The 19,119-nt window shown below is 34.5% G+C and overlaps 2 protein-coding genes across 2 annotated transcripts; one reads left to right on the top strand and one right to left on the bottom strand.

Annotated features, from left to right (window-relative positions):
* Nucleotides 1-1,323: 1,323 nt before the first annotated feature.
* LOC115443248 lies at nucleotides 1,324-1,832 on the bottom strand. The gene is made up of 2 exons (XM_030168576.1): nucleotides 1,731-1,832; nucleotides 1,324-1,584 (listed from the first exon to the last, which is right to left on the bottom strand). Exons 1-2 carry the CDS (start codon nucleotides 1,830-1,832, stop codon nucleotides 1,324-1,326), a joined length of 363 nt encoding a protein of 120 aa, XP_030024436.1.
* A 4,179-nt stretch (nucleotides 1,833-6,011) lies between these two features.
* Nucleotides 6,012-18,091, top strand: LOC115443245 (protein twisted gastrulation). Its single transcript, XM_030168572.2, has 5 exons — nucleotides 6,012-6,488; nucleotides 6,706-6,912; nucleotides 10,796-10,931; nucleotides 11,521-11,589; nucleotides 14,265-18,091. Exons 1-5 carry the CDS (start codon nucleotides 6,287-6,289, stop codon nucleotides 14,371-14,373), a joined length of 723 nt encoding a protein of 240 aa, XP_030024432.1. The 5' UTR covers nucleotides 6,012-6,286; the 3' UTR covers nucleotides 14,374-18,091.
* Nucleotides 18,092-19,119: the final 1,028 nt, after the last annotated feature.

Here is a 19,119-nt window from a genome sequence, read left to right as displayed (position 1 = left end):
CGCGGCTCCGCCTGCGTGGTAAAGGTTTTTCGGGATTAAGTTTTCTGTTATAAAAGTCACATTATACATTTTCCCGGGATAGAAAGTAGCCTTTATTATTCCCAAAGTCTCAAACTATCTCCATGCCAAATTTCATCTAAATTCGTTTGGTAGTTTTTGAGTTTATCGCGTTCAGATACATGCGGTGAGGGAGTTTGTTTTATAATATATTTTTAGGACGTTTTAAGAGGAACAATTCCGTGATACATATTTAATTCATTACATTAACCGTTAACTCAGCGCACGCAACGGAAGCCCTGAAGAGGAATAAATCTTCCCCGTTTTTGCAATATGTTTTATTATTGCTTCTCTCCTAATGGTCATATCTCTATCTAATCAGCCCGTATCCACCCACTGCTGAGTTTAGGCCTCTTCTTTGTCACGCCACTCTTCTCTATCTTGTGCGAGTCTTAGCCACTGCCTCCCGGCACACCGCGCGAGGTCATCTGCCCATCGGGCTGGTGGACTGCTTTAATTCTTTACCCGTTTCTCGGGTAACATTCGGTGGTTGCCTTGGTCCACCTGCCATCGTCCCGTCTAGCCAAGTGTCCTGCCATCTCCACTTCCGCTAGGCGGTGCGTATGCCAACGTCTTCGACTTTACTGCAACGCCGAATTCCCATTGTTTGGCAAGTGGATACTTAGCATGGCCCGTTCCATAGCCCGCTGTGCTACTCAGATCTTGTTATGTTTGTTATGGTGAGGGGCCATTTTTCAGCTCCGTACGTGAGTATGAGAAGCACACAATGGTTGTATATCTTGGTCTTCAGGCATTGAGGGATTGTTGACTTAAATACGTCATCTAATTTCCCAAACGCAGCCCATCCAATCTGGATTCGCCTAACGATCTACTGGAACTGAGATCCCCGTTTAAAGGACAAGCTATGGCTAAGATAAACGTAGGTTTCGGAGAGTTAGCAACGATGACTTCAGGTGTTCGTAATTTGTAAGTCATTATTTTAATTTTGGCCATATTCATCCTCAAGCCGACCCTCCCAGACGCTTCGTGAAGTTCATTTAACATGAGTTGGAAATCTGCAGCGGTCTCAGCTACGAGAACAAGATCGTCAGCGAAATGCAGGTGCGACATGTAAAGCCCGTTAACATTAACTCCTCTTTCACTCCAGTTCACCGTCTTCATTATATCCTCTAAGAGATAAGTGAATAATTTTGATGAGAGAGTGTCGTCTTGCCGCACGCCTCTCCCAATCGGGATGGGATCAAATATCCTGTGCATACGCACCTGCATTTTGGCGTTTGTGTATAGCTCCTGGAGGATATCTCTTTACTGCTTGTCAATGCCGCATCGATGGAGGGAATTGAAAATCGCCCAATGTTCCACACTGTCGAAAGCCTTTTCGTAATCGACGAAGGCTAAAAACAGGGGTCTGTGGTATTCTCTACATTTCTCAATGAGTTGCTTGACTGCGTGCATGAGGTCTGTGGTGGAGTATCCACTCCGAAAGCCCGCCTGTTCTACAGGTTGGTTCTCCTCAAAAAGTCGAAACATTCTGTTGCACAGAACCTTGGCAAAGAGCTTATATATCTGTGAAAGAATATGGGGCGATAATTATCTATTTTGGTTTTTTCACCTTTTTTATGTAGGATGGTGACTATGGCATTTTTCCACTCTTGCGGTGTAATAGCACCTGTCAGTATTTTATTGAAAAGCGTAGCCAACGGTTTAATTACTGAAGGTCTACCAGTTTGCAGCATTTTCACGGAAACTCCTTCTTCCCCAGATGCTTTCCCGCGTTTCATCTGTTTTAAGGCAAATTCAATCTCGTCGGCCATGATTAGTGGCATCTCTTCATTTAGATATGGTCATAGCGTGATGATATAAACCCTATAGCCTTCGCCGATAAATGAGCTTTCCATTTTCTATTCAAACCTAAACTTAATGCCTGAGATTAGCGCCTTCAAACAAACTCTTCAGCTTCATAATATAGAGAATAGTATAGTATTTTAATTTGAGGACAAATCGATGGGCTCCTGACTGATAAAATATTAAAATGAAAAATACTTTTTAAAGTGTTGTAAGTGTCTGTTGATTAAACGTTTATTTTGTCTAGAAAATAATCTCTTTATCATTCAACCTTTAACTAACCACTAAGCTGTCATTAAAATTTGACATTTAATTACTAATTTAAATGTATATTTAATATTTTTTAATAATATATCTTCAAAAACCGGAAATACCGAAAATACCGGAATACCGGTATTTATTTTAGGTCAATACCGAAAATACCGGTTTTGAAAAATGGTCCGGTATTGCGACCCCTACTACGTACGTAGTACATTATAACTCAATGCATAGAGTAAGTAATATAACGTAAGAACAAGGATATATTTATTCGTAATTAATAACGAATTCTTATTCAATTCTTTGTACACGCGTCTATGGTTTGACGATAGATACATACTAGGGGTCGCAAACCGGTATCTCGGATTTCGAAAATACCGGAATACCGGACCAAATTAAAAACTTCAAAATACCGGTATTGATTTTACAAAAACCGGGATTTTCGGTATTTTCGGTATTTTATAAAAATAAAATTGAGTACAAAATGTGTGTATAATTATTAATTTCTATAGTTTTAAATCGCAAAAATATAAGCTGCTTGCAATTTCATTCATTCGTATAGGCGTATATTCTATAAAGAGCGAGAAAAATACATGGCTTATGGCTATATTGCTACTTTTGTTTTGTTCTAAGCATAGCGGTGTTAATTGTTATTTTTATTAGAACTTATAAGAAATATTTTTTGTTCTTTAAAGTCTATCCTCATTATTCATAGACGTTATTTATCTAAGGACGGAACATTGCTGTGATAACAAGTCTGTTTCTCAGTGCTGACAGCATGGCAGCCTTCGCAGTGCATAGACGTAGAGCCGTTGTGATTGGCTAATATTGTGATACAACTTGAATCTAGTTGGCTCTCAGATTAACAAAGCTGAACAAACAGCAAGCTATCAGATAAACAAAGCTGAGAAACATAACAGGGGGAATTGATGTAAAATACAACCTGTTTAAAAGCCTTGAGCTGCCTACAATAATGGCCTGGTATTTCATGTCAATTTCGCGGGATTTACCGAAAGGCCGAAATTGTCCTGATTTATCCTATCTACAACTGCGGACACACAATCGACTTGCTCCTGAGAATAAATTTGCAAGTCATCAGCATACAGTTGGTACGCACATTGAAGCTTTTGTGTTAAGAGGTTTATGAAGATAGAGAACAATAATGGGGAGAGTATGCCGCCTTGAGGGACGCCACAGTCAATATCACGCCAGCTAGACGAAGAATCCTCTAGGCGCACCAACTGTTGGCGTCCCTGAAGATATGACGAGAACCAATTCAGTGCCGTGGACGAGATCATAAGGTGGGAGAGGTTTGCAAGAAGAATGTCGTGACTGACTATATTGAAGGCGTTGGGGAAATCAACAAAAGCCAAAACAATGACTTTGTAATCCTCCATGCTCGCCCTAATATTGCCAGTCACTTTGAGGAGTGCGGTAATAGTGCTATGGCCAGACCTGAAGCCAGACTGGAGTGGGCACAGTAGGTTGTTTCGGTGCACATGCTCAAATAGTTGATTGTGAGCACAGGCCTCGAGCACTTTCGAGAGAAAAGGAAGAATGGATATGGGACGGAAATGCTTAGCAAGTGATGAGTTAGGGATTTTTGGAAGAGGGATAGCAATAGCTCTCCGCCACAAAGACGGAAAGATACCAGTGCTGAGGGAGGCGTTAATGATATGGGACATGATTGGTAGAAGTTGGTCCAGGATAGGAATTATCATGCGACGACTGATGTTGCACAGCCAGTGGTATTGGATTTAATGGACAGGATGACTTTTCTAATTTCACCCAACGGCACAGAAGACAAATGAAAAGTATTAATGTTAAGCCTGGATAGACCCGCTAAGAAATCCATGGTACGACGCCTAGTTTGGTGATCAATCATGGTAACAGATGTGAAATGTTGATTAATGTCATCCAAACCAATACCGCACCGTGGAGATCTATGTTTTTAACTTTGCCAATACCCAGAGTTCCGAGGAATCTCCAGATACTGGCTGGCGAGGAAGAAGAAATATTACTTAGAATGTGTTGGCGTTTAACATTACATACCATCTGGTTACACCGATTCCTTGCAGCCTTAAAAAGGGACCAGTTCTCTTCCGAACGATCCCTTCTGTACTGGCGACAAGCCCGATTCCTTCGTCTCATTGCCATCCTTACCCCATGTATAATCCATGGTGCAGGAGGACGTTTTAATTTAATTTTCTTTAAAGGGTATCAAAGAATGAAGTGATAGCGCAGTTAAAAATTGCGACTTTATCGTCAACATAGGTTGCTGCCAATAGGTGATCCCAGTTTAAGTTAGCAGCGTCTCCTTTCAGCTTATCCGCATCAATGCGACCAAAATTAAACAAGTGCAATATCTTTGAGGGGAACTTGGGAGGTTTTAGGGCGTAAGACATGTAGATGAGATCATGGTGAGAGAAGCCAGGAGCGGGAAATTGACCGTGGGAGAAAAAAAGGGAAAGAGCAGAGGTGAGGATAGTGTCAAGCCAAGTGTCGTGACCATCCATTTTATGGTGGGTGGCTTGCAGTGGTAGGACATGCAGTTTAGCAGAGTCAAGGACAGTAAGGAGATAACGAGATCGGGAAGAGTGGCTGGCAAGGAGATAAGTATTTAAATCACCCGTGATGATGTGATGAGCATATTCTGATCTTATAGATTCCAGAACTGTTTCCAGACTGGAGAAGTAATCAAGAGATGGAGGACAGTAAATAACACCTAGTAAGGTTTTCACTCTCTTGACCCAAACTTCAAGAAACAGAAATTTCGCATAAGCAGAATAAGAAGCAGAGGAAGATATTACAGTTATATATTTCAGGTCGCTACGTAAATATATAGCGACTTCGTCCCCTCTCCTGTAAACTCGATCATTTCTAATCAAAATGAAACCAGGGAGGGGGTAAGGGTAGAAGGAAGATGAGGTTTGAGCCAGCTCTCAGAAATCAAAACGGCATGAACGTTGGCTTAAGAAAATAATCTCTTTTCATTTAGCCTTTAACTAACCACTAAGCTGTCATTAAAATTTGATATTTAATTACTAACTTAAATATATATTTCCTATTTTTCTAATATTTCTTCAAATACCGGAAATACCGAAAATACCGGAATACCGGAATGTTATTTTAAGTCAATACCGAAAATACCGGTTTAGAAAAATGGTCCGGTATTGCGACCCCTAATACATACATATCGTCTTATCTACATTAATTGATTGATTGATTCCTTTCTAACCAAATTTTGGCCACGGCGGCCAATCTCGACGGAAATAAGCCAAGTAAACAAGTGCACTTTCCTCGTTCCTTCAATCTCATAGTTCGGTGAGACGGCAATCCGACATGTCCGGACAGAGATCAGGCGCAGGACGTGCTTTCTGAGGCAAAAAACCTCGTCACAATTATTTTGGCCCGACCCGGGATTCCATCCCAGGACCTCAGCGTGGTAGTCGCACTAATACCGTGTACAAAAAAACTACGTCACTGAGACATTCAACATACTTCATGCAAAAAATAAGTATATTAAAATAAAAATATATTATTTAAAAATGCAGCAGGCTATACAGCTATGCTAGACATTATTATTTGTACCTACTTACGACAACGAACCTAATACTTGAAATTCCCGCTTAAAATTCAAAACCGATCCCAGAACCATAACCAAACAGGCTTACACCATGAGAATAACTTTGTTGGTAACTTTATAAATTATAATTAATTGGGTATAGAAAATAAACTTAGAGCTAAAATATAATAATATGCACGATATATATATCTACTGATCTATCTACTAATATATTTTTCACCATAGGTAACACTATGCATAAACAGTCTATAAAATTTATAGTCTACTATCTACCCATTCCTTTCACATATTACTCGGTCTTTTATTATCATTCACTCAGAAAAGTTTTGCAATGCGAAGTAGTAGTAGTAAGAACAAGTTTCTCGATAATTTATTTTAATAATATTTATGAATACTATGATTATTAATACGTTTTAGTCATTTTGGACTCACCTATAGAACTATAAAATAGTGTTAGGAACGACTCAGTGGTTAATGCACGTGTTATAAAATTCTTCACACCTGTTTTGTTTATTTTTACAAGCCACAAATTTTCAAAGTTGTTTACAACTTTCAAGTTCTTGAAGTGTTGTTTTGACGATGGCTCGAAAAATATATTTTTTAATTGCGTTAGTGTGCATAGTGTCGATAGTAACAGCCTGTAACGAGGCAATTTGTGCGAGTGTAGTGTCTAAATGCATGCTGACACAGTCTTGTAAATGCGACCTAAAGGACTGTTCGTGTTGTAAAGATTGTTTTAATTGCCTCAGTGTCCTGTACAGCGAGTGCTGCAGCTGTGTTGGTAAGAACGCGTTAATTGACCATACAAATCAATGTTTAATGGACTTAAAAATTAAGCATTTATTATTTTTACTACTTATTATTTAAATATTACTATTTACTTCCAACAGCAAACAGATTTCAGATATAAAAAAAACATGAAATACACATATAAAACCCTTATCCCTAAACAATCTTCTTGGAACTTGGATATAATACTTACAACTTTATACCACCAGATATGTGTCCGAAGCCAAATGACACTCAAACAGAGCTGTCCAAGACATCATACGTGGAAGAGTTGGGAGACGGTGTCCCTGGTCTTTTCGCTGCACTCACCAGCGACCCAGACCCGCAGCAGAGATGGCTGTCCATCACATACCCTGTAGATATTGACTTGTCAGCGTACAGGGCTGTGCCGGAGAAGCAAGTAGTATATCATTTACGTAAGTTACAATTTCTTAATTATTTAATATATATTATAGTGTTCTAATGCTACCAGTTACAATATGCTATTTTTAGCATATGTTAGCAATGATTTTAAACCACTGCTGTTCCCTAAAAATTATCTGAATTTTCTCAATTTACACATAGGCTAGGTTATTTATAAAATCACATCTATATCTGTTAATAAAATATACAAATTGTAATGATAATTATGTGAATACACCAGATTCAAAAAATATAATTACAGTTTAAAAAAACTTAAATCAATATACTTTCAGTCGATAGGAATAACAAATTCAATTTTTTTGTGGTTAATAATTATTAAAGTATCAAGTATACATTAATATTAAAATTCAAGACTGATGTAACATGTATCAAATTGCAAACTGTATTTATCTAATAGTTAAAACCTTCCAAGTTGTTAGTAGGTACTATAAAGAATTTAAATTTGTCACAAAAAGGGAACTAATAAAGCACAGATTTTTAATAATCAATACAATATTATTGGATTTGATTGTATGTCCATATATTCTACATGAAATAATGGTCCATTTTAAAATTTCTATCAGAAAGAATATAAATAATATATTTGTTAATCTGTGACAAAAAAACTTGTGAACGCAAGTCGCAAATGTGCACCTAGATACCAAACCCCTACACGAAATTATATAATACTACGCCGGTTTGTATTTTTAATAATACTAGGTTTCGCGTGCGGCTTCGCCTCGTATGAAAAGCCTTTCTTAATATAGAAAGTTCCTAAAATATTAGCGATTTATAGCGCGACCTCGCCATGTTTTAAAATAAACACAATATTCTCCAAGGGAGCAATTTATCTTTATGTAAAGTAGCCTGTAATCCAGGACATGGGCTATCCATGTCCTAAATTTTATCTAAATCCGTTGAGTTTTTTGTGCATCAAACATCCAAATGATTTCAAAAACTTTCGCATTCATAAAATTAGTAACTTGATAAGAACGTAAAATTTAAAAATTTTAAATAACCATTAACGCTAGAGGGATATATTGTAAAAGCAATCGTATGTCTTTGCGGCCACCTGTGGAATAGAGCGGTTATAAACAAAGGCATTAATGACACCCCACTGAGATGAGATGAGTCATTGCGAAGGAATGTCAGTCTCTACCTGGCTCAGAAAACGTATTATAGCATCGGAATTACTTACACAATCGAACCATTCCTCATTATATTCTCTTTAAATCCGTTAAGTACTAGAATTCTCTAGTACATAAATTTATTTAATCCGAAATTAATTGTACTTGATTATGTTGAAAATATCAATTTACGCCAACAAAAGGATATAAAAACCATAGTAATCCTGTTTTACCAAGTTTAAGTGTTATCAATACCGCGAAAAAATTTGAGTCATTAGAATATACTGAAACAGAGTTTATGTGCAAATTAACTTTTTGTTAATAAAATAGAACATGATGGCTAGTACTCCTGACAGGAATTTACGCATTGAAGTATTAGTATCGAATAAGTTAATGTTTGTATATTTCTCTACAGTCGTTTCACAATAGTAAATGTCAAAAAAATTATTCGTGCTGCCGGTTTTCTTATATTTTGAGTTTATTATGATTAGAGTTACCACCTTTTTTTGGGAAAATAAAGTACATCGGTAAATTGAAGGTAGAAGAAAAAGTACATGGTGTCAAAAAAAGTACAAATTATTTCTACTTTATTATTTTGCTCCTAAACATAAATTAAATTTGGGAACTTTTAACAAGTAAACTTATTATTCACATTCAAACACGAATTATTTTGTTCGTCTAGTCATTTGGTATTTTACATCACAAAATTTGAACTCTCTCTGTGAGTGTTGACGTAATAAAATAACAATGAAATTAATGCATACAATTTTAAAAAATATATCATCAGAGTTATCAAATACTTGCTGCCATTTTTGTACCATTACTTACCGTTGTTTTACGCAAAAATTCTTACGAAAAATCTTAGAGGTATCATAGCATGGTAAATGAAGTATTTTCGCGTACTTTATTGTTCTCATAAAGTATAGAGTACAATTACCCGAAATAACGTACAATACTTTATTATAAAGTACGGGTGGCAACCCTAATTATGATGGTTACACGATATATGATTCGAAGTTTACGCACGCGCAATATTTTCGTTCCGAATATTCATATATGAGTTCGTAATTTCATACAAAAATTTACTTAAACAAAACTACTACGTTGACGATACGATATGTAAATTCGTGCTAAAGATACTTACAGGAATCTTTCATAAATAGCATATTAAAACAGAATAGGATAAATGACTAAAGAATATGAAATGAAATTGAAAATAAATTTGATCAAAAGTTGATGCATTAGTAATACTTCTGCTTGCTCTTGTTAGTATGTTATTGCTTGCGTGACGCTATGTGATATGTCAATATCTAACGACCGGTTTATAAGCAAATACATGCATATAATACATAGATGGCTTTATTAGAATTACGCGTATTATGACTTATCACGGGCGCGTGGCAGATTATAGTAACAAACAAAAGTTTATATAACCATATATTTCAAAACCAAATGGCAACCAACTCTTTAAGGATAGTGAAATATTTATTTTAGACCGGCTGTCAAACCAAACCAAAAGGACGAAATTAATGGAGATAGCGGAATCCTTCCGAAATTCCAAACACACCAATATATCAATATTTATATAACTATATGAAACTTCGTATCTCACACGAATTGCCAATTGATTTTCACGATCTGCAACCTAATGCCGTTTTCGACCTTTGTTAGATATTCTAGCAGCCGGTGCTATTATTAGCGATTCAACATCAGTGTTTTAACACTTTCACAGCTCAGTTCGGTTGCAATTATATTCCAATCGTACTAGTACAAATTATAACAAACATCTCTCAGTCTCAAATACTTTAGTTCTTTAATTTCTTATCCTTGTTTACATAAATACATTATTACTTGGAGTTACTGTCATTATGAGCTTAGCTTTTATCGTTACCAGCGTATAAATCTTTTTAAATTTATAAAAAAAATACTTCCTAATTATCACTTACTTACTCTTAACACAAAGGTTAGGCAGGGCTATTCTTGATTTTAGTATTATTCATCTTAATATCTTGTTCATAAGGCTTTTATTAAAACGAGCAAGATAAAAACGGTCGTATGTCTTTGTCGGCAGGAAATGCCACGTAAGACACTTTTCTAATTAAATGTCCACAAGAATGTGATCTCAGGTATGAACTTAGAGCTAGTTAGGAAACGTGTTTAGTACTTTCTAAAGTAATCTAGACCTAATTCGAAACGCAGATGTACGGAAAATATTTAGCAAGTACCGTAAAATTAATGTAGAGATCAGTTACGAGTAGAGTTATTAATGAAGACGAAATTTTAAATTTATGCAATGCAAGTAAAATATTATGTTTTAATTGTATTTGGAAATTTAAATGAATTATAATAATCAGTTATATTTATGTGTATATCTTAAGAGTCTTGCTATATTATAATTAATACAGTTAAGGACAAAAATAGGTGAAATTTTAAATTAAATTTCTAGTCGCCTGTATACTTTTGTGTCTTTACCAAATTTTTTTCTTCGTTGAAAAACCTGCAATAAGGTAATCCCATTTCAGGCAAATAAAAAAGTCAGTTAAACTTAAACACTGTTTTGTAATGCAGGGAGTTAAACAAGACTTTAGACATGGTGTTTAGAATTAGACACTGTTTAGCTAAACACGTGTTAAAACTGTGTCTAAAGTATTTATTATAATAACACTGAAAGTTTTAAATTTATGATTTGGGTTTTGTAGTTGTTCAAGTATTTTTGCCGCTTCTTAACTTATATGTTCACGCTCAAGTGGTTATTGGAACTGGTGTACAGAGAGCGTGGAGCAAGAGCCGGAGCCGGTGAGCCGCGACGTGGTCACGTTCAACTGCACCGTCGCGTACATGTCGCAGTGCATGTCGTGCGACAAGTGCCGCGCCTCCTGCAGATCTATGGGCGCCAATAGTATACGGTCAGTCTTTATTCAAGATAATATTAGATATTTACCCCCTTATTCATAGACGTTATTTATCTATGGACGGAGTATTGCTGTGGTAACAAGTCTGTTTCAAGAAAATAACTGTATTATCTTTAACATACGGTGCGAACCCAAACCCCTATTAATACAAATTTCTATTGCCTAAATTAATTAATTTATTTATTAGGTTTTCCAGCAAACTACGATTACAATAATTTGAATATTATGACTTATTGTTATAATGTAAGCCTAAGTTAGGAAAACTTAACATGTATATAATTTAATCTAAAACTGACTTCAAGCGCAGCAAATTGAACACAATATAATTTATTTTTTTATCGACAATGTAATATTTGTAATTACCCGGTGAAATATGAAAAACAACACCTTTCCCGATGAATCGAAGCCAACACTGATGAGTCAGAAACCTGGGACTACGGAATACATGTTGATAACAATTTTGGGATGAAAATACGGCGAAATGAACCTTACCGTAGATACTATTTTGTAACTAGCATAACAATACGGCAATGTTAACAATACCTCAGATAAAGCGATTAAAATAAATCCTTTGTGTTTCCAGATGGTTCCATGACGGGTGCTGCGAGTGCGTCGGAGATAAGTGCCTCTACTACGGAATTAACGAAAGCAGGTAAAGAAAAAACAAAGGCGTAACTGGTTGGACGAGTCACGTATTAAAAAAAAATAGGTGTCTTGTCTTTTAAAGTATGTAAAATAATAGTAATACTTTCACTGAAGATAATATTTGATTTGAAGTTTTTAAAATTATTTACTTTAGAAATTTACCGCTTTTTTGAGTATTTTTTCTCCCTTGTATTATCTTTTCGTGTTCTATGATTCGTTCATCCAATCATGTTTTACACTTCAATTTGATCGTTACTACAACCTTCATTTTAGAAAAAACTGTATCTATATCGCATTAAGATGTTGAAGTAGACAAGTTCCGTGAGAATTGATTACAGACATTCCTCGTACTTACGGCATCTTAGGTTCTCGAAACACGCGACGTAAATCGAAACGACGTAAGTCGAGACATATTTTTTTCATATGTTTAAATGTAAAACTTAAGGGTTAGGATACACACGGACTCAAAATAAAAAAAACTGCATTTGTAACAAAGTATATACATACATTATTATCAAAAGTAAGTCCTTAAAATAATATATATATGTGCGACAAGTGAATTCTCCTATGCCAGAAAGCGAAGCAATTGACGTATGCTAGAGGAATAGTGTCAAAACATTGTCCGACGTAACTTAAAACGACATAAATCGAGGACTGCCTGGGGCCTTATTTTCTATCCCGCACGTTATTTTGACAGTGTGTAACAAGCACGTAACACAACGCATCATGTTTAGGACTATAGAAATTTGGCTTACAGAATACCATTCCACGCACATTTCTCGAAGATAACATGACACGGCCGCGTTACGCGTTTACACTATCATACAGAATAAGGGCCCTGTACTAAAAACGACTTATTACTTATTATCGATATATCGTTGTAGGTTAGCCCCTGGCTCTGCGTGAAACTCATTTCTTGAAGTGAGAGAGGCACTATCTAGTTTATTCTTTTCTAATATAACACGTGTGTATATGTTAATCCGAGACTTGGTCTGTCGGTTTGTCAAATATCTTCTCAATCCTCATTCTAGATGCTTTTAAAAATGTCTTCACAAATATTTGAATAGTATGAATAAAATCAGAAAATTGCACTAGTAAGAGTAATAGTTGCATTCCCTTCTAAAAAATATCTTCCATTTCGTATTTATAATATAAGAAAGATTCAATTCCAATATATCATATTTAATGCTATCATCAGGTCATCGATCCTAAAACTCGAAAGTAAGTCAAGGGCATACAAATCAGTTAATGATAATACCAACAGTTTGATTTAACCAAACCAGAAGCCGATGAAATATAAAAGAAATTGATTTAAAGTTCGATGCTCCAACATCAAAGGAGTTTACGTATGTTTACAATTTACATATTCTGTATTATATCAAAAATTATACGATGAAAAGTCTGGAAAACATGTTGGGAGTACTTGAAATGAGCGGGAAAACAATAATAAATGAATCCTTGATATTAATGTGTACATATATCGTGTACATATATGTGCCTAATATTTACAAAGTAAATATTTTTTTACGTGAATGTAGGAATATTTATAGTTTGTCGATTTGCATTATGTGTAGGTAGAAAATTAAAAAATTCATAACTAGTTTTTATGCTAAAACTGTGTAGTTTTATCTTAGAATCAAAAATCTTATGATGCATAATAAATTTTACTTACTAGAATGTATTGTACTCAGCTCATATGCGCTTGCACACAGCTACTGGATTTTAGAAATAGACAAATTATTGATAACTACTAACCGCTCGTGGCCGGGCAGTTAAACAAATCCTTACAAAACAAAGATCTACACTGTAGATGTGATATTAAGATTTCCGAAGATCCTTAATCTACCATAACAGCTTACTAGTAGACGGTGTAAAGTTCCCAAAGGTCCTTTATAAGTACATATTGGTTGGAACTTGCAAACGAAATTAGTTGCGTGTAGTGGCGCGAAACACCTGCGCGACAAGGCCGCCCTCTCCCACACAATATTGTGACGCGCGCGCATCTGCACAACGTATCATGTTACGTACAGGTGTTGCCAATTAATCAATATGGAAATTATCAAATTGTAATTTGAAACCGCTTGGTATAATTTCTTTACATTATTCAATTAGGCAAATTAGGTTGTCTTTAGTAACAAGTAATAGGTCGATATTGAAACTCAATATGTTAATAATGAATTTAAATTTGCTAAAATATTAATTTTTTAAGATATTTTGACTTTAGATGTTTGAATTGCATCCTTAAAATTAAAGTAACCTATCTCATATTGTATGTTCCTTCTGATTTTTCAATAAAGCTGAAAATGCAATATATGCATTTTCAGGTATTTTTGTTCAACATAATTTTTATTCATCAACCACAGAATGTGCCACAAATATAATAGATGGCCACTAAACAGAGGCAGCCCTAAAATTACCAGACCCAAATTGTTAATTTCCTGCGAATAGTTTTTTTTTTCTTTTATTTACGTCCCTTCAGTAATACGGGTGTGGAATATTTATTAAAAGACAACGCTTTATGGAATTACACTTTCCAGCCAGACAGTCGCCGGGGACCCTAAATCATAGAGGACACCACGATCTTAGAGTACGGGAATGCCTCTGACTCGAACCCGATGCAGTCTGCTTGAAAGTCAATCAGGTTCTTTTTATTCTACTGTACCTATTGTATACTTTTTACAGATGTTTGGCATGTCCCGGGGGAAAGGAGACCACAGTAAACACTCTTGACGAAGACCTCACCTACGATGACCTGGATTATGGAGAAGATGTAGACGCGCAGGCTGTTTAAAACTATATAATACTCTGTGGTATGATATAAATTATGCTTAGTATTTGTTGAGGTGAAGTTTGGCTTTAAAGTAGTCGATGAGGATTACATACAATTTATGTATTTAGAAGTATTTTATGTATGTAGCGACTCGTTTTAATGCCATAATATTTAACTTATAGGGTGTTTGAAAATATGAGATTTGTAAGTTAAGCAAATCGTGAGAACAAGTAGTTATATTAATGGAAAATATTCAGATAGTAATCGAATAAGTGGAAATGTCATTTACAAATCCGATTCTATCCCGGATTCCTTCGGGAGTCCTAATAGAAACTTTTTTTGGGTTGAATCGATATATTCATGAAATGTGTCAATTGTATTTTAAATATTTATATAAATCATTGTGTAGAGCAATTTCAAGTAGATGTTAATATTGTATTTCAATAGTTTAAGTATATTGTATTACGATGTTTTTAATTATTGCCTAAATGTATGCCCTGCTTTAAAATGATAATCTCAGGTTTGTATTTTATTTAAGGTCTAGATATATTTAAGTATTATAAAAAGTAGATTAAATACTCTGACAAGACTTCTCCAGAGTCGCGCTATCTGTACTATGGGAAGCCAAAAAACTAAATGTAATTAATTACTTTAAAATTATCCCTTTGTTCTGACAGTTCAATAAAACTGAACAAAAATAATTGACTGAAAAGCTGTGGAAATTGGTTTACATTTCGTTTTTTCTTCCCTGCATAAAACAATGGGTCCTAAGTAAACTATAGTATCTGGAAATATTGGCATATTCACTTTCTTTAGCGTTAAGCTATTTAGGTAGGTTTACTACAAAACCCATCTAATTAGAAAAATTATAAACGAAAAAGAATCATCATTGAAATCTTCATTTCCAAATTTTTTTTACGGGTTTGATTGTAACCAGAGCCTAGGTAACAAAACGCTAAAAAGTTAATATTGCATTTTTTTTAAATACGATAGTTTACTTAGGAGTCATTGAAAATATAGTTTGGTAGAATTTTAACATATTAATATTAGGTATTCACGTAATGTCACAAATTATACATAACTTTTACTGCGGTTTGGTAGGCGTTAACTTTTCGGTGATATAAATATCATCCATTACAACTTGAATGTAAAGAATGTTAAAAACGATAAACAAGATAGATTTAAATATTAAAATTCAAACCCGAATGCATAATTCGAATCTCAGGCATTTTCCGATAGTCTTTAATGTTTATACGATTAACGTACTGTAAAGCAGAAATTCGGTTATGAAAGTGACAAGCATTGGATATCAAATCGTGATGTTCTGGAAGGTGGTATACGGAGGATTCTCAGCGATCGTGTGTTTGATAATATTTATCCATTTCTGTCAGTTAAGAGTTGCGCGTATTCTCTCTACAACGTTTCCTTGATAATATAATACTTTTACTTCAAACCGGCCGGCATAATTGCGTCGATTGCCGAGGAATAATCATCTCTCAATCGACGTTATCTGATACTTAGATTACCATCAGGTGCAGTGCGTTCACTTTAATGTGCCTTATAACAAATACCTCCACTTGAATTTTTTGACGCGGTATAATTTTATAACATCTATTACCATGCCTGCAGGACACCAAAGTCACCTTTTTCTAATGTCATTGAACTTTAAATCAAACTAAGGATAAATAACAAGAATATATTTACTCCATAGTAACGTGACTGTATTGATTATGTGCATCATATAATATGATATTGGCGAGGTGCCATCATCCCGAATTGCTCTCTATATTTTGTTGCACAATAAATCTGCAGTTTTGTTGCATACGGATGATTATTTGTGATGCTAAATCCAGTGTTATCTCTCCAAGGTTTTCTGGAAGAAAATGCTTAAAATAGTTTGTTCCTGATGAATAATCATAATTTTATGGTTAAGGGGCTCAGTTGCATTCAATGTATTTCCGAGATAAGAGAATAAAATGCTTACGGCATCTTATGTATATTATATTTTTGAATCATTACGAAATAATGAGTTCTTATGTCTACATGTATATGTTAGACCTTAAAATAAAACTATTTTACGGATTTTATCGAACGAACGAACGCGAAGGCTGCATTCTTCGAATCGTTGGGAGAACAACATAATATAAAAAATGCGATAAAATATATAAAATTGTTTTATTTCATTAGGAAATGTCAAGACCCATAATTTGTGTATATATATGATCATATAAATCTGAGCGGCTATAACAACATAAATATCTAATCATATTATTATATAAACGTGAATAATTCTTACAGGCGATGTTGTCATCATGTTTGAAAATTATCTATATTCCTTTATAATAAATTTAGACCCCTTATTCATAGACGTTATTTATCTGAGGACGGAGCATTGCTGTGATAACAAGTCTGTTTCTCAGTGCTGACGCCATGGCAGCCTTCGCAGTACGTAGACATAGGGCCATTGTGAATGGCTAATATTGAGATACAACTTGATTCTAGTTGGCTGTCGGATAAACAAAGCTGAGAAACAGACTGGTTATTACAGAAATGCTCCCTCCGTCCTTAGATAAATAACGTCTATGAATAAGATAGTAAGTATTTAACGCCCAAAAATATTATATTATATATATTTTTTTTTGTTTTTACAATTATCTACTTATAATACCGATTATGCTTATGTCGTATAAGAACATCACAAATATATTTAGTACTAATTACTTTTATAAGTTTTCTGTGTACAATAAAATGCAATCATTTCAAAATGTATGCTGAGACTAAGGACAAATTCCAAAATTATAAAAACATGCTATACACATTGTGGATTATAATAAACTTATAGGAAAACAATATTATGTATTTTTCGGTAAATAAGTATATTTTCGAAAACAATAAGAAGCCTTGCTCTTAATATTCAAGAGTTACTGCACGAGAAAAATAGAATCTCATTTCCTTATAATTTTTTTATTAATATTAATGTATTTATATTTTCCGTCCGATTCGTTTGTAAATTTGAAAATCGGGGTCCATTCTAATAATTACGACATTACTAAAAACTTTATTTTCTATAAATATTTACGAACGATTTCAATATTATGTCATATTGTCATGCTGTTAAAGTTTGCATAAGTAATTGTCCTAGTAGCAAAATGTTCAAAAGACCTATCGGTCTTGTTAACAACTTGGCTTAAGCCAAAAATATACGAATGGGCTCTAATAATTTGATAAAATTTATTAGCTAAGATATTATGATTGTTAAATTTAAATATTTGAATATATTTGAACGAAAATGTCTCAAGTGCCAAACGAGTTGCTTGTACAAAAAATATGCCATTATGTTAATGTATGAAAGTATAAAAATCAATCACTGAATGTCAGTGTAGCCATAAAAATAGTAAATAAGAAACAATGAACGCAAGAAAGGTCTAAGCGAAATTTTACTCAAAATACATTAGTCGATAGAAAAAAGTTATTTTACGTTATACTTACAAAATGGCCCTTATTAGCAAGGTAAAAGGGCAATTTGAGAATCAAAACTTAGAACGAAATTAACCAAAATAATAATTTGGTTAAAAAAAAATTGTTTGGCCAAAAGAGTTTTAGACCTTAATGAAATTAAGTTTGTACTGGTAACGTTCTTTCTCAGTGCCTTTTATAACTGTATTTTTATATTTTTGTAACACTTTTGTCATGTTACAAATTGGTTTATATACGAAAAGTAAATTTTAATTTATATGAATTCTTTGTTTTATTTCAATCATATTAATGTTTTTGTTAATGAAATGTGACTGAACGGCGCGGCTGGCCAAAACCGGCTCTGTTTCGTTTGTTCTTTAGATGGAAGTAAACACCTACCTGCTTAAATCATGCCAGCAATTCTTGTGAACCTATGAGTATAATGATATAAAAAAAATATCGTCGGAATATGTACGTATGTATAATCGTACAGTTCTCGGACGTTTATGACAAGTCGGCCCCCAAATAAAAACTCTTATCGACTCCGGTCATAATATCGGATTAACACATTCAGTACATACTCGTTTTATATATTTTGCTACTTCACTTCGACCTTCAGATATAAAAATGTAGGTAAGTACGAATTATTTGATATGTGATATTAAAAACTAAATAATAAAATAATTTATTAGTACATAGGCGAACATAGTTGCACTTATGACAGGTCAATATACATGATAATCTAAACTATTATATAAAGCTGAAGAGTTTGTTTGTTTGTTTGTTTGTTTGCTTGAACGCGCTAATCTCAGGAACTACCGGTTCAAACTGAAAAATTCTTTTTGTGTTGGATAGCCCTTTGGTCGTGGAGTGCTATAGGCTATATATCATCACGCTATACCCAATGGGAGCGTAGCAGTAATAGCTAATCTCAGGAACTACCGGTTCGAACTGACAAATGTTTTGTGTTGAATAGCCCTTTATTTGTGGAGTGCTATAGGCTATATATCATCACGCTATGACTAATAGGACCGGAGCAGTAATGGCTAATCTCAGGAACTACCGGTTTGAACTGAAAAAATATTTTTGTGTTGTATAGCCCTTTATTCTTGGAGTGCTATAGGCTATATATCATCACGCTATGACCAATAGGAGCGGAGCAGTAATGAAACATGTTGCAAAAACCAGGGAAAATTTATTAGTTTTGAGAGCTTCCGTTGCGTGCGCTGCGTAAACGGTTAAAGTAATGCAACAGTAATGTATGACGGGATTTGTTCCTCTTAAAAAGTTCTACAAAAATATATTATAAAC

This window comes from Manduca sexta, chromosome 16, assembly GCF_014839805.1.
Source record: "Manduca sexta isolate Smith_Timp_Sample1 chromosome 16, JHU_Msex_v1.0, whole genome shotgun sequence".
NCBI classification, from domain to species: domain Eukaryota; kingdom Metazoa; phylum Arthropoda; class Insecta; order Lepidoptera; family Sphingidae; genus Manduca; species Manduca sexta.
This window is presented reverse-complemented; position numbering and strand designations above follow the sequence as displayed.

Excerpts from the sequence above, each read along its gene's own strand:
- LOC115443245 (XM_030168572.2), top strand. The coding sequence starts at position 6,287 with ATGGCTCGAAAAATATATTTTTTAATTGCGTTAGTGTGCATAGTGTCG. Across the intron at positions 6,913-10,795 it reads GCAAGTAGTATATCATTTAC|AGAGCGTGGAGCAAGAGCCG; the intron begins GTAAGTTACAAT and ends ACTGGTGTACAG. Across the intron at positions 10,932-11,520 it reads ATGGGCGCCAATAGTATACG|ATGGTTCCATGACGGGTGCT; the intron begins GTCAGTCTTTAT and ends TTGTGTTTCCAG.
- LOC115443248 (XM_030168576.1), bottom strand. The coding sequence starts at position 1,832 with ATGGCCGACGAGATTGAATTTGCCTTAAAACAGATGAAACGCGGGAAA. Across the intron at positions 1,585-1,730 it reads TGCAAACTGGTAGACCTTCA|ATATATAAGCTCTTTGCCAA; the intron begins GTAATTAAACCG and ends ATTCTTTCACAG.